General features: G+C 39.6%; 1 protein-coding gene across 1 annotated transcript in view; it reads left to right on the top strand.

The window, feature by feature from the left end:
* The window catches only part of SLC1A3 (solute carrier family 1 member 3), a 38,788-nt gene extending 28,409 nt beyond the window's left edge, over positions 1-10,379 (top strand). Inside the window, exons 4-9 of the mRNA XM_063295740.1 lie at positions 1,974-2,016; positions 2,500-2,795; positions 6,064-6,297; positions 7,424-7,618; positions 8,319-8,453; positions 9,550-10,379. Of these exons, the coding sequence (XP_063151810.1) occupies positions 1,974-2,016; positions 2,500-2,795; positions 6,064-6,297; positions 7,424-7,618; positions 8,319-8,453; positions 9,550-9,754 (1,108 nt within the window). The 3' untranslated portion in view covers positions 9,755-10,379. The remainder of the gene's footprint in view (positions 1-1,973; positions 2,017-2,499; positions 2,796-6,063; positions 6,298-7,423; positions 7,619-8,318; positions 8,454-9,549) is intronic.
* The last annotated feature ends 9,441 nt before the right edge of the window (positions 10,380-19,820 follow it).

Raw genomic sequence — 19,820 nt, 5'->3', positions numbered from 1 at the left:
ACTAAGATGTTCTCAGCTTAGAAATAATTTTGAAATGTAGTCCTAAAGTAGTCACATAGCCATAGATCATAGTTCAGCAATCTTTTGTGGCTGGGGGCAGTTCATAACATTTTTGGGAAGCCTGAGAGCCACAGGCTTTGCACACTTATACAAAGTACGTTAAAGTTACCATCAAGTTGAGCAAGACTCTGGTTGACTTTATGGACAAGTTTGGGTGGTTTTCTTGGCAGCAGTGTGGAACAGCTTTGTGACTGTCTTCTTCTGGGATATTCCTCAAGGTCTAAGTAGGCCTAAGATTTCTTGTTAGTCTCTCATCCAAATGCCAGCTTGGGCCAACAGTTGGCATTTGACATAAGGCAAGATTGGCTAGGGACTGTCATTGAACTGGGCTATAAGAGGAAGAGTTTGGGGTAGAGATTTAGATTCTTAAAAAAATCAGTTAAGCTTATTGTAGGGCTTGCACAACAGCCTTGATGGGTTTCCTTTCTCAAAATGGTGAAAATGCATGCCACCAATTTTCAGCAACAATGTTTAGGGGAGGCTCCAGATCCGGATCTCCAAGTTCTGGTCATTCTTGCCAGAAACTGTTGGAACATTTTATGCAGGCAAGTGAGAGGCTAATAGAAACATGGCCAGATTGGTGCTGCTCACATTTTGTGCTCACTTTCTGTGCTCTTTGTTTTGTAGAAAACAATGTTTGCAAAGTGGTTTTCTAAAGTGGCTTTCTGTAGTGTCACAACAGGTGGCAGCATGCAGCTGATATTAGTTGATCTCAAAAAAGCTAAGCAGGGTTGAACAGGATAGGTACTCAGATGGGAGACCATCAGAAAATACTGAGACTGTAAACTAATCTGGGAAGTAAAAAAAAAATCCCAGAAGGCAAGCCATTTCTTTACTGGTGCCAAGAAAAATACACTGGAGGAGACTTGACTTCAGAAGACTAGAAGCCTGCGTTTCCATGCTGAGTGTGGAGACTTTGGGCTACTTTTCTGTAGCCAACATGGGAACATAAACTACCATCCTCTTAGGAAGCAAACTGAAAAATATTGAAGGCTAGTAAAGTTTGTATATTTATTTACATACTGATGTCCTAAGTTGTTCTTGATCGGGATCATAAATTTGAGTTTTTAATTAGATCTAGAGGTAATTCAGAAATCCGAATTCTCCCCCAATTGGACTTTGCAATTATTCCATAATACTGAGAATTATTTAGGGTTCTACTTTCTGATTTTATTTTGCTGATTGCTATAACTTAACTGGCATTCAAATTTCATGTTTTTTGACACTGGGAATATAAACCTTCATTCAAAAAGATGCTATCTTAAAAATCACAATATTGCTGTTCATATTTATTATGCTGTTCATTATATTTCGAATTAAGGAAAAACTTCGCTGAATATGTGCATTGGTGAGAGAGATAAAATTCAAATTATTTTTCTACTGTTTATCCAAGACAGATTTGTGCCTGAAAAGTACCTAAATTTGTAGTGGCTACCGAAAAATCAAGTGAAAGTTTGCTAAATTTAATTTGGTGAATTGCAAAGTTATGAGACACTTAGAGTTTACAGTTTGCAAACTGAGGATAGCATAATTTGATTCAGGCTATGCAAATTATTTGAGGAGCCACTTTGCTTACAAAGTAGCAAACCTGAAGCTGTGAAGCAGCTGTGGCCATTAGGAGACCTGGCAGTTGCTTCAGAGTTCTCCCAGTGTCTTCTGGGCATGGTTGTACAAACCCAGAAAACACTTCGGCAGGCCAAGTTTCTAGTACTGGCCAAGCTACCAGTAACTAAATGATCCAGCCATAAAATCTGGATTTGGATTGCTCTTTGTGTTAGAAGGAATCTTGCTCTTTAAAACAAAAATAGGCATCGCCTTTTCTAGAGTGAAAAAATAAGTTGATTGTTCCTTAGCTTGATCCTGATATGGTGACAAATTATGGCTAATAGGTAGATACCTTTTTTTCTTTGCAGAAACATGTTTCCTCCAAATCTTGTAGAAGCCTGCTTCAAACAGGTAAAAAAAAAATAGAACTCCTTCCTATATGTGGGTGTATTACATGTCCTGTTTCAGCTGGGATTGCACAAAGACCAAGTTTATGATGCAGGGAATTTTCTTTAATCTCTCTCAGTGAGAAACACTTACAGTATAGCCTCTATAAGACAGATTTCAAGGGGTTGTATTATCTGGGTATAGCTTCAAGACCGAACCAGGATTAGATTTTCCAGTTGCTCTTCTGCACACTTATTCAAAGTATAAAAATGCTTCCATGGTTATTGCTGTTGTTCCAGCAGTGGCAGAGAAGACAAGCGTTTTGTTACTATGAAAAATACAGCATAAAAGTAGAATATCAGAAGCCAGCAGTGTTTAGATTATTTCTGTCTTCCTCCAGGGGGTCAGGTAAATCTTTTGATAATTGCATTTGAGCAGTTAGAAATAATGTTTCCAGAATTCCTAACACATGAATATAATATTTATCCTTCTACCCATCTCTAACAGTTCAAAACAAACTATGAAGAGAGAGTTCATAGTTCAGCTGATGGTTCTAATGAAACATCTGTCCTAGCTGGCATTATAAATAATGTAACAGAAGCTGTGGAAAACTTAACTCAGATGAAGAAGGAGGTAATCCCTGTACCAGGGGCTGTAAATGGAGTGAATGCACTTGGACTGGTTGTCTTCTCCATCAGTTTTGGATTAGTGATTGGAAATATGAAGGAACAAGGCCGGGCGTTGAGAGATTTCTTTGACAGCCTTAATGAGGCTATCATGCGACTGGTAGCCCTAATCATGTGGTAAGTACTAAATTCAATGTGCTACTATTGCCAGTTCCGGTCCCTCACAGCTCATTACTTTGGGGCTAAGCTGAACATCCTTCTTGGTGGTTCTAACAGTTTCTGTGATGGAACTTCAAGGATGTAGGTACAGATCAGATATTAGGAAGAACTTCTTGACAGTAAGAGCTGTCAGTCAGTGGAATAGGTGACTGCATGGAGTGGTTTCTTCCCCTTCACTGGAGGTTTTCAAACAAGCTGGATAGTCATCTGTGGTAGTGTAAAGTATCCTGCAATGTGCAGGGGGTTGGACTTGATCACCTCTTAAGTCCCTTCCAATTCTGTGATCATGGGGGTCTGTGTGTGTGAAAGTGAAAGGACAGTCCAGGAATCCCCTCGGAGTCCTTTTTCCAGGAATTACTGAGTTCCCATCAGGTGCATTATCTGGTGAAGCAGATAACCTGAGAGTTCCACAAGAGGTCACTAGGGGTTTCCTAGGAGATCACGATTTATTTAAAAAATTATTTCAAATTCGGGCAACTTCAGATTAAAGAGGTAAGTTTCTTTCTTTATTTTTTATTTATTTTATTTTATTTATTTATCATATTTCTATCACTGCCCATCTCCCCCACATGGGGGACCCTGGGCGGTTCACAGTAAAAACAATTTAAAATTCAATAAAATCATAAATAGTACCAATATTTCAATAAATATAAAATACAATAAAATCCAAATAAGGGCAGATCAAATGCAGCCCATAAAGGGATAAGGCTGGTACCTGCAGGGCTAGGGAACTAACCAGCCCCAAGAATGGCTCTTCCTCTCCCCACTCCAGGCATGGTGACAAAACCAGGTTTTCAGCTGTTTTCTGAAGTCCAGAAGAGAGGGGGAAGGATGTTCCAAAGGGCAGGAGCTACTGCAGAGAAGGCCTGCCTCGTGGATCCTGCCAGATCGAATTCTCTTGCAGACGGGGTCCGTAACATGCCCGCTGCATGACCGGGTGGGACAGGTTGATGTGACAGAGATGAGACGGTCCCTTAGGTAACTTGGACCCATGCCATGTAGGGCTTTAAAGGTGATAACCAACACCTTGAATTGGACCCAGGAGCAAACTGGCACCCAATGCAGCTCGCGGAGCAGCGGAGTTGTATGTGCTGATCTTGAAGCACCTAAAATCATCCGCGCAGCCGCGTTTTGGACCAGCTGTAGCTTCCAGATACTCTTCAAGGGTAGCCCCATGTAGAGCGCATTATAGTAGTCTATATGGGAGATGACCAGGGCATGAGTGACAGTTCGAAGGGCCTCTCGCTCCAGGAAGGGGCGTAACCGGCGCACAACATGAAGTTGCGCAAAGGCCCTTCTGGCCACTACTGCCACCTGCTCTTCGAGCAGGAGTCATGAGTCCAAGAGGACCCCCAAGTTATGCACCAGGTCTGTCTGGGGCAGTGGAACCCCATCCAGAACTAAAGATGGCAAATTCCTGAGAACCGAGGGGCCATTAACCCACAGCCACTCCGTCTTACTAAGGTTCAACTGAAGCCTGTTGTTCCCCATCCAGACCCCAACAGCCCCCAGGCATCTGGAAGGGGCAGCCACAGCATCACTTACCTCCCCCGGGATGGAGATGTATAGTTGAGTATCATCAGCATATTGATGATACCTCATCTCGTGGAGACGGATGTTCTCACCCAGTGGTTTCATGTAGATATTAAAAAGGAGAGGAGAGAGTACTGAACCCTGTGGCACCCCACAAAGGAGGGGCCATGGGCCTGATCTCTCCTCCCCTATTAACACTGACTGGGATCGGCCCTGGATGAAGGAGGTGAACCAGCGCAAAACTACACTGCCACCCCCAACTCCCTTAGCCGACCCAAAAGGATACCATGGTCGATGGTATTGAAAGCCACTGAGAGGTCAAGGAGAGCCAGGATGGATGCACTCCCTCCATCCCGCTCCTGCCAGAGATCATCCATAAGTGCGACCAATGCTGTTTCTGTTCCATATCCGGGCCTGAAACCTGACTGAAAGAGGTCCAGATAATCCACTTCATCCAGGATCCTCTGGAGCTGCAAAGCCACCACTTTCTCAACCACCTTCCCCAGAAAGGGGAGGTGGGAGACTGGACGAAAATTATCCAGTACAGTAGGATCCAGTGATGGTTTCTTGAGGAGGGGGTGCACCAGCGCCTCCTTAAAGGCCGCCAGAAACACCCCCTCCCGCAAGGATGTATTTACCATCAACTGGGCCCAACCACACCTCACCTCCCGAGCTGCCTTCACTAGCCAGGAGGGACATGGATCTAATTGACAGGTGGCATTTACAGTCCGGAGGATCTTGTCCGCTTCCTCAGGTCCAACAGGATCAAACTGTTCCCAGATAACTGGGTAAGTACATTCCCCAGGCATCTCCTGTGACCCTGTCTCACGCTTGGAGTCCAGCTTAGCACGAATCCGAGCGATTTTATCCTGCAGATGCTCCGACAACTCCTCAGCACGGCCCAGTAGATGATTTTCTGGACCCCCTTTCCCCAACAGGGATCAGGTGATCCTAAACAGGGCCACTGGGTGGCATTCTGCAGACGCAATAAGAGTGGAGAAGTACTGATGTTTCGCCACTCTTACCGCCACAAGGTAGGTCTTAATTGCAACTCTAGCTTGCGTCCGATCGGGTTCAGTCTTTGTCTTTCTCCAGCAGCGCTCTAGGTGTCTCTTAATCCTCTTCAGAACCTTCAGCTCCTCCGTGAACCATGGGGAGTATTGGGTTCGATGGGATAAGAGAGGCCACACAGGCGCGATCCTGTCCAAGGACCCACCCGCCTCCCTATTCCAGGCCACGGCCACAGCCTCTGCTTTTCAGTTTAAGAACCCTGTTAATGCATATATACAGGCCCAAACATGAAATGAATACAATAATTTTCTAACTTCTGGACTATATTTGAGCCTGAATGTGCAGGGGTTAAAAGGCCTAAAAAATATTTCAGGAGTTCCTCCAGGGTCGAAAGGTTGAGATGGGCTGCTGTATAATTGTTCTGTGGTGTTCACAGAGGCTTCCCTTTTTGTTCATAGACTGCTTTTCAGCCAAAGGGTCTGCAGACAATATACTAAACGAGAATATACTGGAGACAATATATTTAGGGTCATGGTCTCCATACTATAGAATGCAAGGAATTTCTAAGTGCAAGAGAATAGATGCATTACACACTTTTGCACAGAAGTGGACTTACAAGATAGTTACAAAGCAATACATTTAACCTTTCTTTCTTTCTTTCTTTCTTTTTCTTTCTTTCTAGGTATGCACCACTTGGTATCTTGTTTTTAATTGCTGGAAAAATTGTTGAGATGGAAGATATGGGTGTGATTGGAGGCCAGCTTGCCATGTATACAATTACCGTCATCATTGGTTTGCTCATCCATGCAATTATTGTTCTCCCACTTCTCTACTTCCTCATTACTCGGAAAAATCCTTGGGTCTTCATTGGAGGATTGTTGCAAGCTCTCATCACAGCTTTGGGGACTTCTTCAAGGTAGGATTTCACAATCAAATAGCTTGGGATATAGGAGTTTTTTATTGGATATATACTGTGTATACTCACGGATAAGCCAAGAATCTTAGGTCCCAAAATACACCCCCAAAATTGGGTTCGACTTATCCACTGATAGACTTATCCATGAGTATATATGGGTATACTTTTAAAAGTACTGTATATCCCATATATACTGGTGTATAAACCCATAGATAAGCAGACTCTCAAATGTTTAACCAAAATGCCATGAAATATGTACCACCCGCAGATAAGCCAACTGTGAAAATTAAAACGTATGAAAGTTTTGAAGGTCAGCTTATCCGCGGGTGGTACTTTTATTATCTATCTATCTATCTATCTATCTATCTATCTATCTATCTATCTATCTATTTATTTGGTATTTTGGTTAAAAATTCGAGAGTCATCTTATCCATGGATGAGCTAATCCATGAGAATATACAGTTGTTTTTATTGCAAATGATTGAGAGATGTCATTATCCCAGGTTTCTGCCACTCTTCAACTCTACTTTAGATTTTGCTTTACACCTGATGTTGTTCTAAGATGTGGATAGTGACACTCATCTGAATCTGTGTACCATTCCGAGTACAATATCAGACAGTGTCTAGATTCAGATTCACATCTTATTCTTTGGATGCATATTCCAATAAACATTTTAACTGGACATCTCATTTACATTAATTCTTCCAATATCTGAAGCTGCTTTGTACTGAGACATGCCTTTTAGTCTAGTACTGTCTCTGTGGCCTTCAAGCTAGACAGACATCCTAGTTCTTCAACTGAAATGACAGGCATTGAAAATGTGCAGGCACCACACATGAGCTACACGTAGGGTATGGTCTTTCTATAATATACATCTATTAATCCAAATTCGGGGTGCAGATTCCCTTCGATGAATTGGAGTATGGACTGAAGATTAACTATGTGAGCAAATTCTATTGAAATTTCAGATAATTTGAGGTGAAATAAGTATTTGTTCTAGAGGGCTGATGCATATATATACATCTCCAGGATGCCTGTAATAATGTGCTTATCTATATATCCTGCATTATTCCGTATGGTAGTGCGGAACTGTATTACTGTATTTTTCTCCCCTTCTGGTTTCAGTTCTGCCACTTTGCCTATCACTTTTAAGTGTTTGGAAGAGAACAATGGAGTAGACAAACGCATTACAAGATTTGTACTACCTGTGGGTGCAACTATTAACATGGATGGGACAGCTTTGTATGAAGCACTGGCTGCAATTTTCATTGCACAGGTTAATAACATGGATCTTAACTTTGGACAAATTATCACAATCAGGTTTGTAAATCTTGCAAAATATTATTCTTGTACACTTATGCATGACAACAAAGCTATATAAACTCATATGACTTGGACTCAGCTATCTGCCTTTTTCTTTCAGTACCTAGAGTTTCCCTCAAAAGTTGGGAATTGAGGAATGTTTCTGAATGGAATGCATGGTAACCCAGGGGACAGGATGAGGATAAAGTGGGAGATCATGAACAGAGAGGGCTACCCTCCACTCAACTCATAAATCACAGAATATAAATTGTTTGCAATGTAAACTGCAGTATCAGGACCTGATACAGACTGAGACTGCTACATAGACCGCAGGTCCTCTTCCTTTTGTGCTAGCTATGTCTTTAAGGTAATATAGAAGGAAGGAAGGCAGGCAGGCAGGAAGGATTGTGCTTTTCAGATTATAGGTCACGATCCCAAGACATCTGGAAAGTGCCAGCTTGAGGAAGACTGATCTAACTCATGAAACTAAATACACTGTTGAGGATGGCTTACCTAGATTAAGTATCAGATTTTCTTGTAGGAATAAAGAAAGTGGGAAAAAACTTTTGATCATGAAAACTAGCAACTGATTCCAACCGTACTCATGAACTCCTAGCCAACAACTTCTTCAAGTCTGAAAAAGCTTTAGGAATCTGGACATGTTTAGAAAATTGAAAATGGCAGCATGATCGGTTTTGTATCTCTTTTCTTGTAACAGCATTACTGCAACAGCTGCCAGCATTGGTGCAGCAGGAATTCCTCAAGCTGGCCTGGTCACGATGGTCATTGTATTAACCTCTGTTGGTTTGCCTACAGATGACATAACTCTTATCATTGCAGTGGATTGGTTTCTGTGAGTATTTCTCATAGATACTGTGCAAGGCATATTTCCAAAAGACACTTGTGAAAGCTAAATTTACAAGTTGTTGTGATTCATTTCTCAAGATGTACTGGATCTCTTTGAAATTATAGTTATATTGCATACGATATAATGATTATTCAGTTAGCAACTGTCCCGAGTTATGATGGCACTGAAAAATGCGACTTACAACTGTTCCTCGCACTTACGACTGTCACAGCGTCCCCATGGCCACATGATTGGGATTCAGATGCTTGGCAACCATCATGCATTTACGACAGTTGCAGCATCCTGTGGTCACGTGATTGCCATTTTGGACCTTCCCAGCCGGATTCCAATAAGCAAAATCAACAGAGAACCATGTTATTTGCTTAACAATCACAAGGTTCACTTAATAACCATGTGATTTGCTTAATTGCTTAGCGACCTAAATTCCAGTCCCAATTGTGGTCATTAAGTGAGGACTAGCTGTACAAATGTCGAACTGTCATTTTGTATAAAAAGAAAACTAGCATAGGATACTGATAAGGATTCTTTGGCCAGAGATATGAAAGTTACTCAATCTTGGTTCACCTTCCATGCTGTAGTTTTTAAAAGGAGGCATCATTCAAACGGTCTCATCAGCCACCACATTTCAGCATGCAAATCTTTATTTGCCTGTTACTTGTTTCTTAAAGAAACCTTTCAAATGTTGCAGCTTGTGACTGGTTAGTCTGAATCTCCTTGTGCAAGAAGTAGGAGACCTAAAGGAAAATAAACCACCCAGAGTCCCTGCTTAGGGGGGAGATGGGCAGTGATAAAATTTGATAAATAAATAAAAACAAATATAAACATTAGGAAACACTTATGCTATACTGACTTCCTGGAACTAATATTTAATGTTTAAATATGCCTCTTTTCTCATTTTAGAATTCATTTTTTCCCATCAGTCATGTAACACTTTCGCATTACTACTATGTAAACGTAGAAGCAAATGTTATTACATTGTAATTTTAATGAATGAATGTGGACATGTGTTGTATCTTTTAGTGAAAGTTTCAGTGTGTTGGTAAACAATGACTGGTTTACTTAAATGCAATATATTCTCTAGGGATCGTCTGCGTACCACAACCAACGTTTTGGGAGACTCTATTGGCGCAGGAATTGTAGAACACTTATCCCGACATGAGTTGCGGAACAAGGATGCTGAGATGGGTAATTCTGTGATAGAGGAGAATGAGATGAAAAAGCCTTACCAACTGATTTCACAAGAGAATGAGAACGAAAAGCCCGTAGACAGTGAAACCAAGATGTAAGGTAGAGGAAAGTCGACCTAAAGCACTAGAGATATGGAAAATGTACACTTCCTTTGGTCCTTCTGCTTGTTCCTCATTTCTTCTTGTACTATCAAAGCACTGAAAAGGTTTAAGGATGAACTAGATATTAGGAGAGACAGCGTCTGTGACATGCCTCCTCTGCCTTGTGATAGCCAGGTTAGTGCAGTGCACAACAGCAGGCTGTTGCTCCATAGTCCTCGCCTTGTTCCTTTAGCCAGTAAGGGAGGCCAGAGGAGGAGAAAGCAAAGCACAGTATTGCCATGTCTCATGTTGTGTTTACCTAGGCATACTTTCTCTGACCTGATGCCTTCCTGATGTGAGACTACAACTCCCAGAATTCTCAGGAAACATGCAGCAGATATGCTGGTTAGAATTCTGGAAGTCATAATCCACTGCCTCTGAAGGACATCTGGCTTGAGAAGGCTGTCCTACAGGTTGTGCAGAAGAAGATAATGATGGGATCAGCTCCACATTTTTCAAAATTGATGGAAAATATTCCAAATTAGTGGCAACTGTGATATAGAGCTACATGCCTTTAAAAAATAGTAGGCATTACACACAGTGATATGCAACGTGTTAATGGGTGGTAAATATTTTATCATCAAATTACCAAGCATATTCAAGGATAATATATATATATTTCTTTGCCCTGTTAATGTGATCTCACTTAATATAAGCTGAAACAGCAAAACGGAAGAAATCCTGAAAGAGGCTTCATTTGTTTAAACGCTACATGTTCTTAACACCATCAAGTCAACTTTTGACATTTAATGCTATTCCCAGAAAAATGAATAGCAAATTTTGATTTCCTTTTTTAAAGATAGTACTTCCTTATTTCATTGCTGTTAGAGCACTACAAGTATGGATACGCTTTTTTTTAAGGGATGAAATAAGTGGATAGTATTTCCCACAGGTCATTATATTTATGAATTAAGCAAAAACTACTAATCATGTTCTTTTCTAACCAATGGGATGTTTTAGTATCAGAAAGAGGCTCATGCTTCTTGGTACTGTGCACCTTCAAATCCCATTGATTTTTAATATCACAAACCTGCAAATACCTCTGTGTATGAGTAACATTATGACTCCCTTTTAGATGATAGTATTTAGCACAAATACTGCTACCCATACACACTGTTTTTTCCAGGATCAGAGATCAAATGCACACAGACAAAAACATATATGCACTTTGGAACAGGACATTCATCTTAGTTGCTTCATTGCCATGGGCATATTTAATTATGTCATCACAGCAATTGTGATGTCATTATTTTGTCAAACAACTAAATATTCTGCTGATTTAACCTGATGAGGCTTAGAGAAATTAAAATCTACCAACCATACATAGTTTTCAGAAAATAACTTCTTTTGCTTCCCGCAGAAACTGCTGATATGGTGGGATTACCAACAGTTAGGCAGACCAGAACACAATGATAATAAACTACAGTAAGATTATCATGGGTCATATATTGTGTCAGCCTTACTTAAATCTGAATCTACAGCTGAATTTTCAGTGGGAGTTGGGGTTTTTGAGGGCATCCGTACATAACCTATTTATCCACGTACCTTGTGACATTTCCAATCAGTACTAGGAATTGTAGTTTAGTCTGATAATTAAGAATCCTGTTGAAGATCCTTAACTTATCCCCACCCCACCCCACCCAACTCGAGGTTACAGGAAAGAGAGACCAACTCTAAGCCAATGAGAATTTTTGGCATAGATATAATCTAACTGTTCAGCATCACTGTTGTAACTCTCCTGAAACATAGTTGAATTTAGCGACCTAAAGGCTAAGGTATGAATTCTGAAACACACTTATTTTAAAAACAACAACAAACAAAAGCCCCTTGCTGTCAGGCAGATGCTGCTGCTAATCCACCATTATGCACTTCAGCAAAAAGGACTCACACAACAAGCTGGCTCACGTGGTGGGTGATCAGCTATTGTGATCCAAGTAAGAAATAAATTGGGATTCCGTTTCTCTTAGCAGCTTGCTTGCTTATTATATATGAACCAGGGATTGCAAGTAAAAAGAAACGTACTATAATCTAGCAAAACAAACCAGGGTGTGTTATTATGTAGTTTATTTAACGATGGATTAAAGTTTAGTTTAAAACACAATTCTTGTTTGCACATAAAGGCAAGCCACCAGGAACCTGCTACTAAAAGAAAATTGTACTCTGATTGTTCTTCCTTTTTGAGTAGGAATGGCTTTTACCAAAGTCCTTTCTGCTGGGGATGTAGTACTAATTTATGATCTATACTGTAGGCAAATACAGCTAGTATGAGTTTAAATTAAAACTTCTACAGTTAAATTGTCTGCCAACCCCTATGTTTAACTCTCTAATGGAAAGAGTTTTGGAATCGCTGACACAGTATTAAATATGAACATATAGATGGAATTCTAGACAGCAGTGCCTACAGAGCATCCATCAAGGTTCAGCAACATTTCTGCTTTCATGCTGAAACTACAGAGCCAAAAATGCTTTCAGGAAGGTGAATCTTCCAAAATTTGGTTCAATACATTTTTTGAAATACTGGTTTAAAGGTGAAACTTCCTGTTCCACTATCACTTTCCCATGTTAGCAGGATCCAGCTCATAGACTGCTAACCCATATAGGAGATTATGTTGTATAAAAGTAAAACTAATGTGGTGCTCAATTATTTTTTATTAAGAAAAAGAGTATATAAAGAGAATAATGAAAGCATTTAAGAAATATTGAAAATATAAAAGTGTTTTTTAAAAGAGGTCTTCAGGGAGTAAGGACAGGACAGTTTTTTTTAAAATTGTGATGAGATTAAAATATTGTGATTTTTGTCCATTGGAAGCTTGCTCTTTCATACAGCCCATTTATTAAAAAAATAAGATTTTTAAATTATATTTTACATGCATGGCCATAGTAGCCAGGCAGGAAGGCTTTATGTGAGCAGGATAGTTTGAGATGAGATGCTTGAGGGAACAGATTAGCCTTAATAACCTGTTGCATTCCAGATGTGTTGGATTCCAATCCCATTATTCTCCTAGGAATAATGGGAGAGTCCCACATCTGAAACAGTCTGACTTCAAAAGATTGGTGTAAATATAAACATGCATTGGTTGTATACTCTGTTGGAACAGTATTTTTAATAGCATTTTTGTAAAATAGGGACAAGTTATTCCTTACACCTGCCAATCTGATATTTCAAGGTTCATTCATTTGGTCCCAGATAGTAAAGACTGCCGAAAGCTACAAGACCTGTGATGTGTTTCACCCTGGCTAATTCTCAGATTTCTGCAAAGTTATACCCTGATTTTTTTATTTTATTTTATTTTCACAAAATGTTATTTTCACATAATACTTGGCATTGTCAAGTTTAGGCTAAAATGGCAGTCTTCCTCTGGCATTCTCTGATGAAACAAAAGACATTTCCAAGGTTCAACTTCACAAGTAGATTCAGATTATTTCCAGAGCCACCAAGTGTTACAGACAAATCTAGGCAGATTAAGAGAGATTATTTGCAATAGAATTCTCAGATTCAGCGTTAATCTTAATCTTAAGTAAAATGCTGGACATGGGGAAAAGATTTAGGCTCTCTGAGCTTTGATGGTCAAATGTGGGAATGATATGTGCGTTTTAATCCAGGCTCATGGCAGACTAACTCCTTTTCCATCATCGGCTCTTCAGAGCTTAAAGTAGACCTTTACTCCCCCCTCCCTTATAAGCCAGCATAGTAAACACTACATTGGAATAGGGTACTCTGTGCTTTTCTAACCTCTCGGTTTCTGTTCATTTTGGCTACTCCAGTTTCCTAATCCTTCCCGGAATGATTTCCAAAAGAAATAATTTACAAATGAACAGCATGTTCACTGTTGCTAGTGAAGACTCTTTCCCTATTACCAAGTAAGGTTTAACATAAACTAGGCCTGTCCTATCTGGGCTATGGAAATCCAGACAATCACAAGACAACAGCAAAGAGTTGGAATTTTCTATACTTCTTTGTTTTCATGGATTTTTGCAGCCCAGATATGATAATCCTAGTATGAACCACAAGCCACTCACAAGCCTGCCTTTCCACTAGTTGCCCCTGTCATGTTCCAGTCCGTAAAAGAAGTGCATGAGACTGTTCCACGTGACAATAATATGGTCCTTTCTAGGGGTAAGCCTCACTGTAAACTTCTTTCTGCTGCTTGATGGCCTCTTTTGTGGGACATTGTCAAACTGATAACATGAAAAGAAGCTGGCCTGAAGCTTCTGAAACACATCCAGGATTATCATCTTCAAAGTGTGACCAGTAAATTAAACTCTCCAGAGCCTTAACATTTCAGATAGTTAAGTGGAAATGTTAAGGTTGTTCTGACAGTATCTGAATGGCGGATGTAGGCAGGCATGTCTTTGGAGCAAAGAGGCGGTCTTTATTCCAACAAGTAACAGTGAGACTCAGTTAGCTTCCCCTTGGGCACTTCTTTGAAAATGAATAGGAATTGACCCAATGTGTTTGGTGGTGTTTAAAGCAATGCAAAGCTCTTACATCATCTCTGACCGAATGCGGTAAATGGATGTGCCTTTTTTTTATTATTTGTTCCTTGTTTGCGCTAACAGGAAGAAAACCTAGATTAGAGAGAGGTGTTTTATGAAACGTAACTAGAGATATTTTTTATAGCGGTACTGTATTGTGTACAAAGTTAATATTAGATTGTATGGAATAACTTTTACTATGATTTGCTTTTGAACGGATACTACTTTTGGAAATACGCTGCAAAGTTTTTCATGTAAAGGGCTATCATTCCATGCTGTCAAATTAGGAGAAAATGGTATTATAAAGTATGCCAGTTCTTTAATTATTTTTTTATACTAACTCTTGTTTCTTACAGAAATCATGAGCCATAGAATATTCTCTCTTCTGTGCCTATTCTGGGTTGGCAATTGATCCACCCAGTGTGTGGCTTGAGAAATATTACTTTGTAGGTGTATTTTCAATTAAAAAGCAAATAGGTTTACATTATTCTTTTTGAACAGTGTGGTTTTTTTCTCCTAGTGGATAATGGATCTTGAGATATGCTAGAATCTGGACACCTGCTCACACTTAAAATAAGTATTTACTACACGTGTTAGCCTCAGTCCTAAAAATGTTAATCCAGAAGTAAACCTCAATTCATCCAAGAAAGATAAAGGAAAAGATGCCCTTCATCAACGGATTGATGCATTCCTACAGGGTTTTGGGGGTTTTTTGAGCAGAAATTGTTTGGCACTGCATTCTTCCAGGATGTTTTTTCAATTTCATTGTTAATCCTCATTGTAGGTCTACAAAATCCAGACAGCAGAAAAGATCTGGAGTTTTCTGTGTCTATGCTGCAATGTATTGTTTGTCCAGATTTTTCTAGCCCAGATAAGGGAAGACAAGGGGCAACAGTGTGATATACTGTATGTTATTTGTTTTAAACTTTCCTGTGTCATATCTGCCATTCCCTTTTCCATATGCATACACAATCAAACACAACCTTACAATTGTGCATCAGAGAAAGAGAGTGAGCCAGTTTGTATTGCATGCTAAGCCATGGTAAAGCAGTTCACCATGGTTTTACTCCTGACTTGGTTTTAACTTACCTACAACCATGACATCACATGTGTTCCAAACCTAGACGAGGAGTTAATCTGTCAATAGCTTCCCCTTCCAATCTCTGGACACAGAGTCAGTAGTTGAGACTATTGCAGGTGCAGTAGCATCTTCATTTGTCTAGTTCTATTTTCAAATCCTCAGGCATTGGTGGGCTGCAAGGAAATGGAAACCCAAGGGTATGGAGAGAGGCTAGTTTCATATATCATGGCTCCAACTTAATTAAGTTACTGAGTTCATTTCTGTGAATGGGGGAGAGGAAATACCACCCTGTCACCTACCATGAAATTGGCAGAGATTCTGGAATGGACAGAAACTGCAACAGGACATGGTTTGTTATGTCATCTGGCATGGATCCAAGAATAAATCTCTCTATGGTTTATACTAAGCTGGACATGTGAACATGCCTGGTATGTGTTTATTGCATTCTCCTGGAAAAATGCATCCCGTATATATCATATTTAAAGGAATATCTTGCCTTCCATTAGCACACAACCCTATTTCGTACCATGGTCCAGATTAATGACTTTCTATTTTCATCCCAATATTTTATCAGACAACACATGGAAAAATGGCTAGATTTTGTAAATTGGTCTACAAAACTCCAGATGACCAGTAGATGGTAAGCAGCAATACAGAAAGCTCTAGCTCTTTGCTGTCATCTAATGATCATTTGAATTTCTGCAGGCCAGATACAGTAGCTCTACTGTAAGATCCTCAACTGGTCCATATGACAAGCCTTTCCATCCAAAGTGCTTTGGAAAATGACTTCCTCCCAAGATATGTCCCAGCAAACATAATGCAAATATTCTGTCTATAAGCAGTCAGTGAAGTGTCTGAGTTGAATTTGACTTGGTGATAACATCCTCATTGCTTTCTTAACAAGTGTTTTGCTACTCTCTTCTTCCAGGGTGATTTTTGTCATCTAGCTTGGTAGTCTACCATCCAAGTATTAACCAGTTCCAACCCTGCTTACCTTTTATAGTTCAGCTAAAGCTGACAAGGTTCTACCGCCTGCTCTGACTGTGAACAAATAATCTGCCAAAGTATAAAGGAAAACTTTCAGAAGGCTGGAAACAACATGTTATTCACATGCTATACATAAATGAGCAAAGACATCATATAAAGGGTCAGAATGTCAAGACCTGAGTGAAATGATTCAACCTTTCCTAACTTCCAGGTGTATTTTAGGATCACAGCTGTTAATTCATTTCTATAGCAGTTTTATTTCACCCTTTATGTTCAACAGGTCTTACTCCTATTTCTTAATGCTATCCAGAAGTTGTTGCACATTTTATTTCACAAAGCTAAAGGTATTATACACCAAATGCTGCGTTCAATGAGTGATATGTGTGCATAAGGTTGCTTTTACACATGCAGACAATATGGATTTTATTGCACCTTTGTAATTGGCCTTAAAATATAGATGAAATGCACATTCTGTATTTGGACAATTGAATTGGGATCATGGTTATAGAGGAAAAAATGAAATATAAAATTGGTTGCTGGCTTGTACAGCATATTAATATCTCAAATTTTATTAGGTGTTAGGAAATATTAAATTAGTTAAGTACTAACAATATTATTAACTATGTTATTAAAGCATCTACAGTATTGTATCCTCCTAAAGCAGATAGGTCTGTCCAGAAGTATTGCATTACAACAAATGTTTTTGCTGGCTGGAATTCTACATTGTCGTCACATTTGGAAAAAAATAACAAAGTAGTCTCCCTTAGGAATAGTGAAAGACAACACACAAGATCATGTATTATTTGCATATATACAAGAACAGAGGGCGCTGCAGGTTAAACCACTGAGCTTGCCGATCAGAAGGTTGGCGGTTCAAATCCGCGTGACGGGGTGAGCTCCCGTTGCTAGTCCCAGCTCCTGCCAACCTAGCAGTTCGAAAACATGCAAATGTGAGTAGATTAATAGGTACCGCTTCGGTGGGCAGGTAACGGCATTCCGTTTAGTCATGCCAGCCACATGACCATGGAAGTGTCTACAGACAAATGCTGGCTCTTCGGCTTTGAAACGGAGATGAGCACCGCCCCCTAGAGTCGGACACGACTGGACTTAATGTCAAGGGAAACCTTTACCTATACAAGAACAGAGTGACTCCTCCATCCAACTGCTCTTCGACAGCTTGTCAAAACTCTGTCCTTCCAAATGTATTGCTGAATAGCATATTTTGACTTTGTTTTCAGAAGCACTTTATCCTGTTCATCCAACTTGTGTTTTTACAAAAAGGAAGTAGCTATTATTCCTCTAAGTTTCAGAACTTTTTATACCATGTTTCCTTAAAACAAGGAAAAACGAATCCAAAGGAGGTTAATTCGGTGGGACATATTCTGAAGTAGATTTGCATACAAGAAAGTGTTTATAAGCGTTGATGGTAAGAAGTTACAATATAGACATGTTCATACCATCTTAAATCCGAAGTGACCCAACTATTCAGTGTTCTCACTGAAGAACATAAAAAACCCTTTATTGCCCTCCCCCCCTTTAAGTGCTAATTTTATTCATATTGGCTGGATTCACTCAACACATTTAACCTGTTTATAGAGACAACCCATTTTCTGGATTCATAAAGTACATTGAACCATAAAGGCTGAACTCACACAACTTTCTGAGGCACAAAAGGCAAGGTTAGCATTAATCAGACTTAGTATATTGTGCAAATGCAACTGTTGGGTCTTTGTCTTATTTCCCTAAGTATCTTGCATGAATATAGCCTGTTTTTTTGGTCTTTGTCTGGTTTATATGCCACTCCAATCCTGAGACTCTGGTATTAATTATACAGTAAGTATTAAGTTCATTCATTTTACCCAAGCTCATTTCATTCACTTCATATTAGGAGTGTATTGTTTCTGATTCTACCATTTTACTTCCTTGTGGTATGCATAGAAAACTTGAAAGAAAAATACAGAGGGTTTAAACTGAGTGGAGAATGGAGCTTATGCACCAGGCTCTGTCTCCTCTCCTCACCAACCTGCTTAAGTGCATCTGGAGAACTGAATCAACATGGATTTTTCCTACCACTTGAGAGTAACTCCAGCTGTTTCTTGCCTGCCAAAGAAACTGGAGAGAAAATTAGAATTCTGGGGCAGGGATCTTTATTGTGTCAGATGTATGGAATACAGACACTTCTAGACTCTCCTGTATATATCTGGAACTTCACAACATTCCAGAACGTTGAAGAAATCACAAGGAGTGGATCATTGTGCTAAGTGGATCATTTTGCCAACATTAATGAGTGCCGTATAACATGTTTCAACGTAATTCCATTTTCCTACATTAAAGAACATGGTGCTTTTAGTACTTTAGATGAATCAGAGCAGTGCATCTTTTGTCATACTATTACAGTGGTTGCCTAAATTATCCTTTAAATGTAATGTAGAAGATTAGATTAGCTGCAATATACACCTTTTTAATTGCCTCACTATAAGAGAGGCTCATCACCATTAAACAGATTAATATTTTAAATCATTTGTGGCAAGTGGGAACCCCCTGACTACTTTTTATTCAAAATTCCAGATTCAGTTTGGAATGCTAACTAGGGATGTGAACAAGTGGTAACACATACATAGAATACTAAATTAAGGTTTGTTTCATTATATACAAACATACTTTTTTTATCTTCCTAAGAAAGACCAGAAGGCATTTAAGTCTTAATTTCAAATTACACAAACCTTTAGATAACTTTTAATAAGTGTCAGTCTCTTGTAAGCTGTATATTTATTTTACATGATTATAATTACCTGTTATTTATAAAATTTACAGCCCACTTTTCACCTTAGGCAGATTTTTAAAGCGGTTAAGATTATGAATATCATGTAAGTGGTTGGCAAGATAGTTTTCATGTAAATAACCACTGAGCATTACAAGATTACAATAGGATAAAGATCAGATCAATACACAAGCAGTAACCACTTCCAGTTAACCTAGAAGACAGTTTATTGATGTCTGAAATTGGTCCTGGCAGAAAGGCTAAAGGCCTATGATACAAGGGTCTTGCTAGACAGGGACTGGATGGAAGCTTACAGATCAGGAGGTGGCAACATTTTTGTGGTCAGCAGCCAGCAAGCAATCCTGCCTTGAGAGGTGCTATATGGTGCATGTGGGCAGGGATCCAGCTTTCCAGGGGTGGGTTTCCTGTAGTTTGGCAGAGAGTCAGGGGTTGTTTTAAGCCTATTTTAGAGCATACCGTACAGTTGATGGGTGTTCGTGGTAGGAATTTACTGCCAATTTATACAAATGTTCCCAGAAGAAGATCTGAGGGACTTCCTGAGGCCTCTACTTGCCTATCTTTGCTAGAAACAAGAGCTCAATTATAGAGGAACCAGAAAAAACCCAGCCCCTTTAACTCTTATGAAACCTAGGCTCCCTAGCTCAGTGGCACGGCTGGCTGGAGAATTCTGGGAGTTGAGGACCACACATCTTCAAGTT

This window comes from Candoia aspera, chromosome 2 (genome assembly GCF_035149785.1).
Source record: "Candoia aspera isolate rCanAsp1 chromosome 2, rCanAsp1.hap2, whole genome shotgun sequence".
NCBI classification, from domain to species: domain Eukaryota; kingdom Metazoa; phylum Chordata; class Lepidosauria; order Squamata; family Boidae; genus Candoia; species Candoia aspera.
Note: the sequence above shows the minus strand (reverse complement) of the source record. Positions and strands in the feature narration are given on the sequence as shown.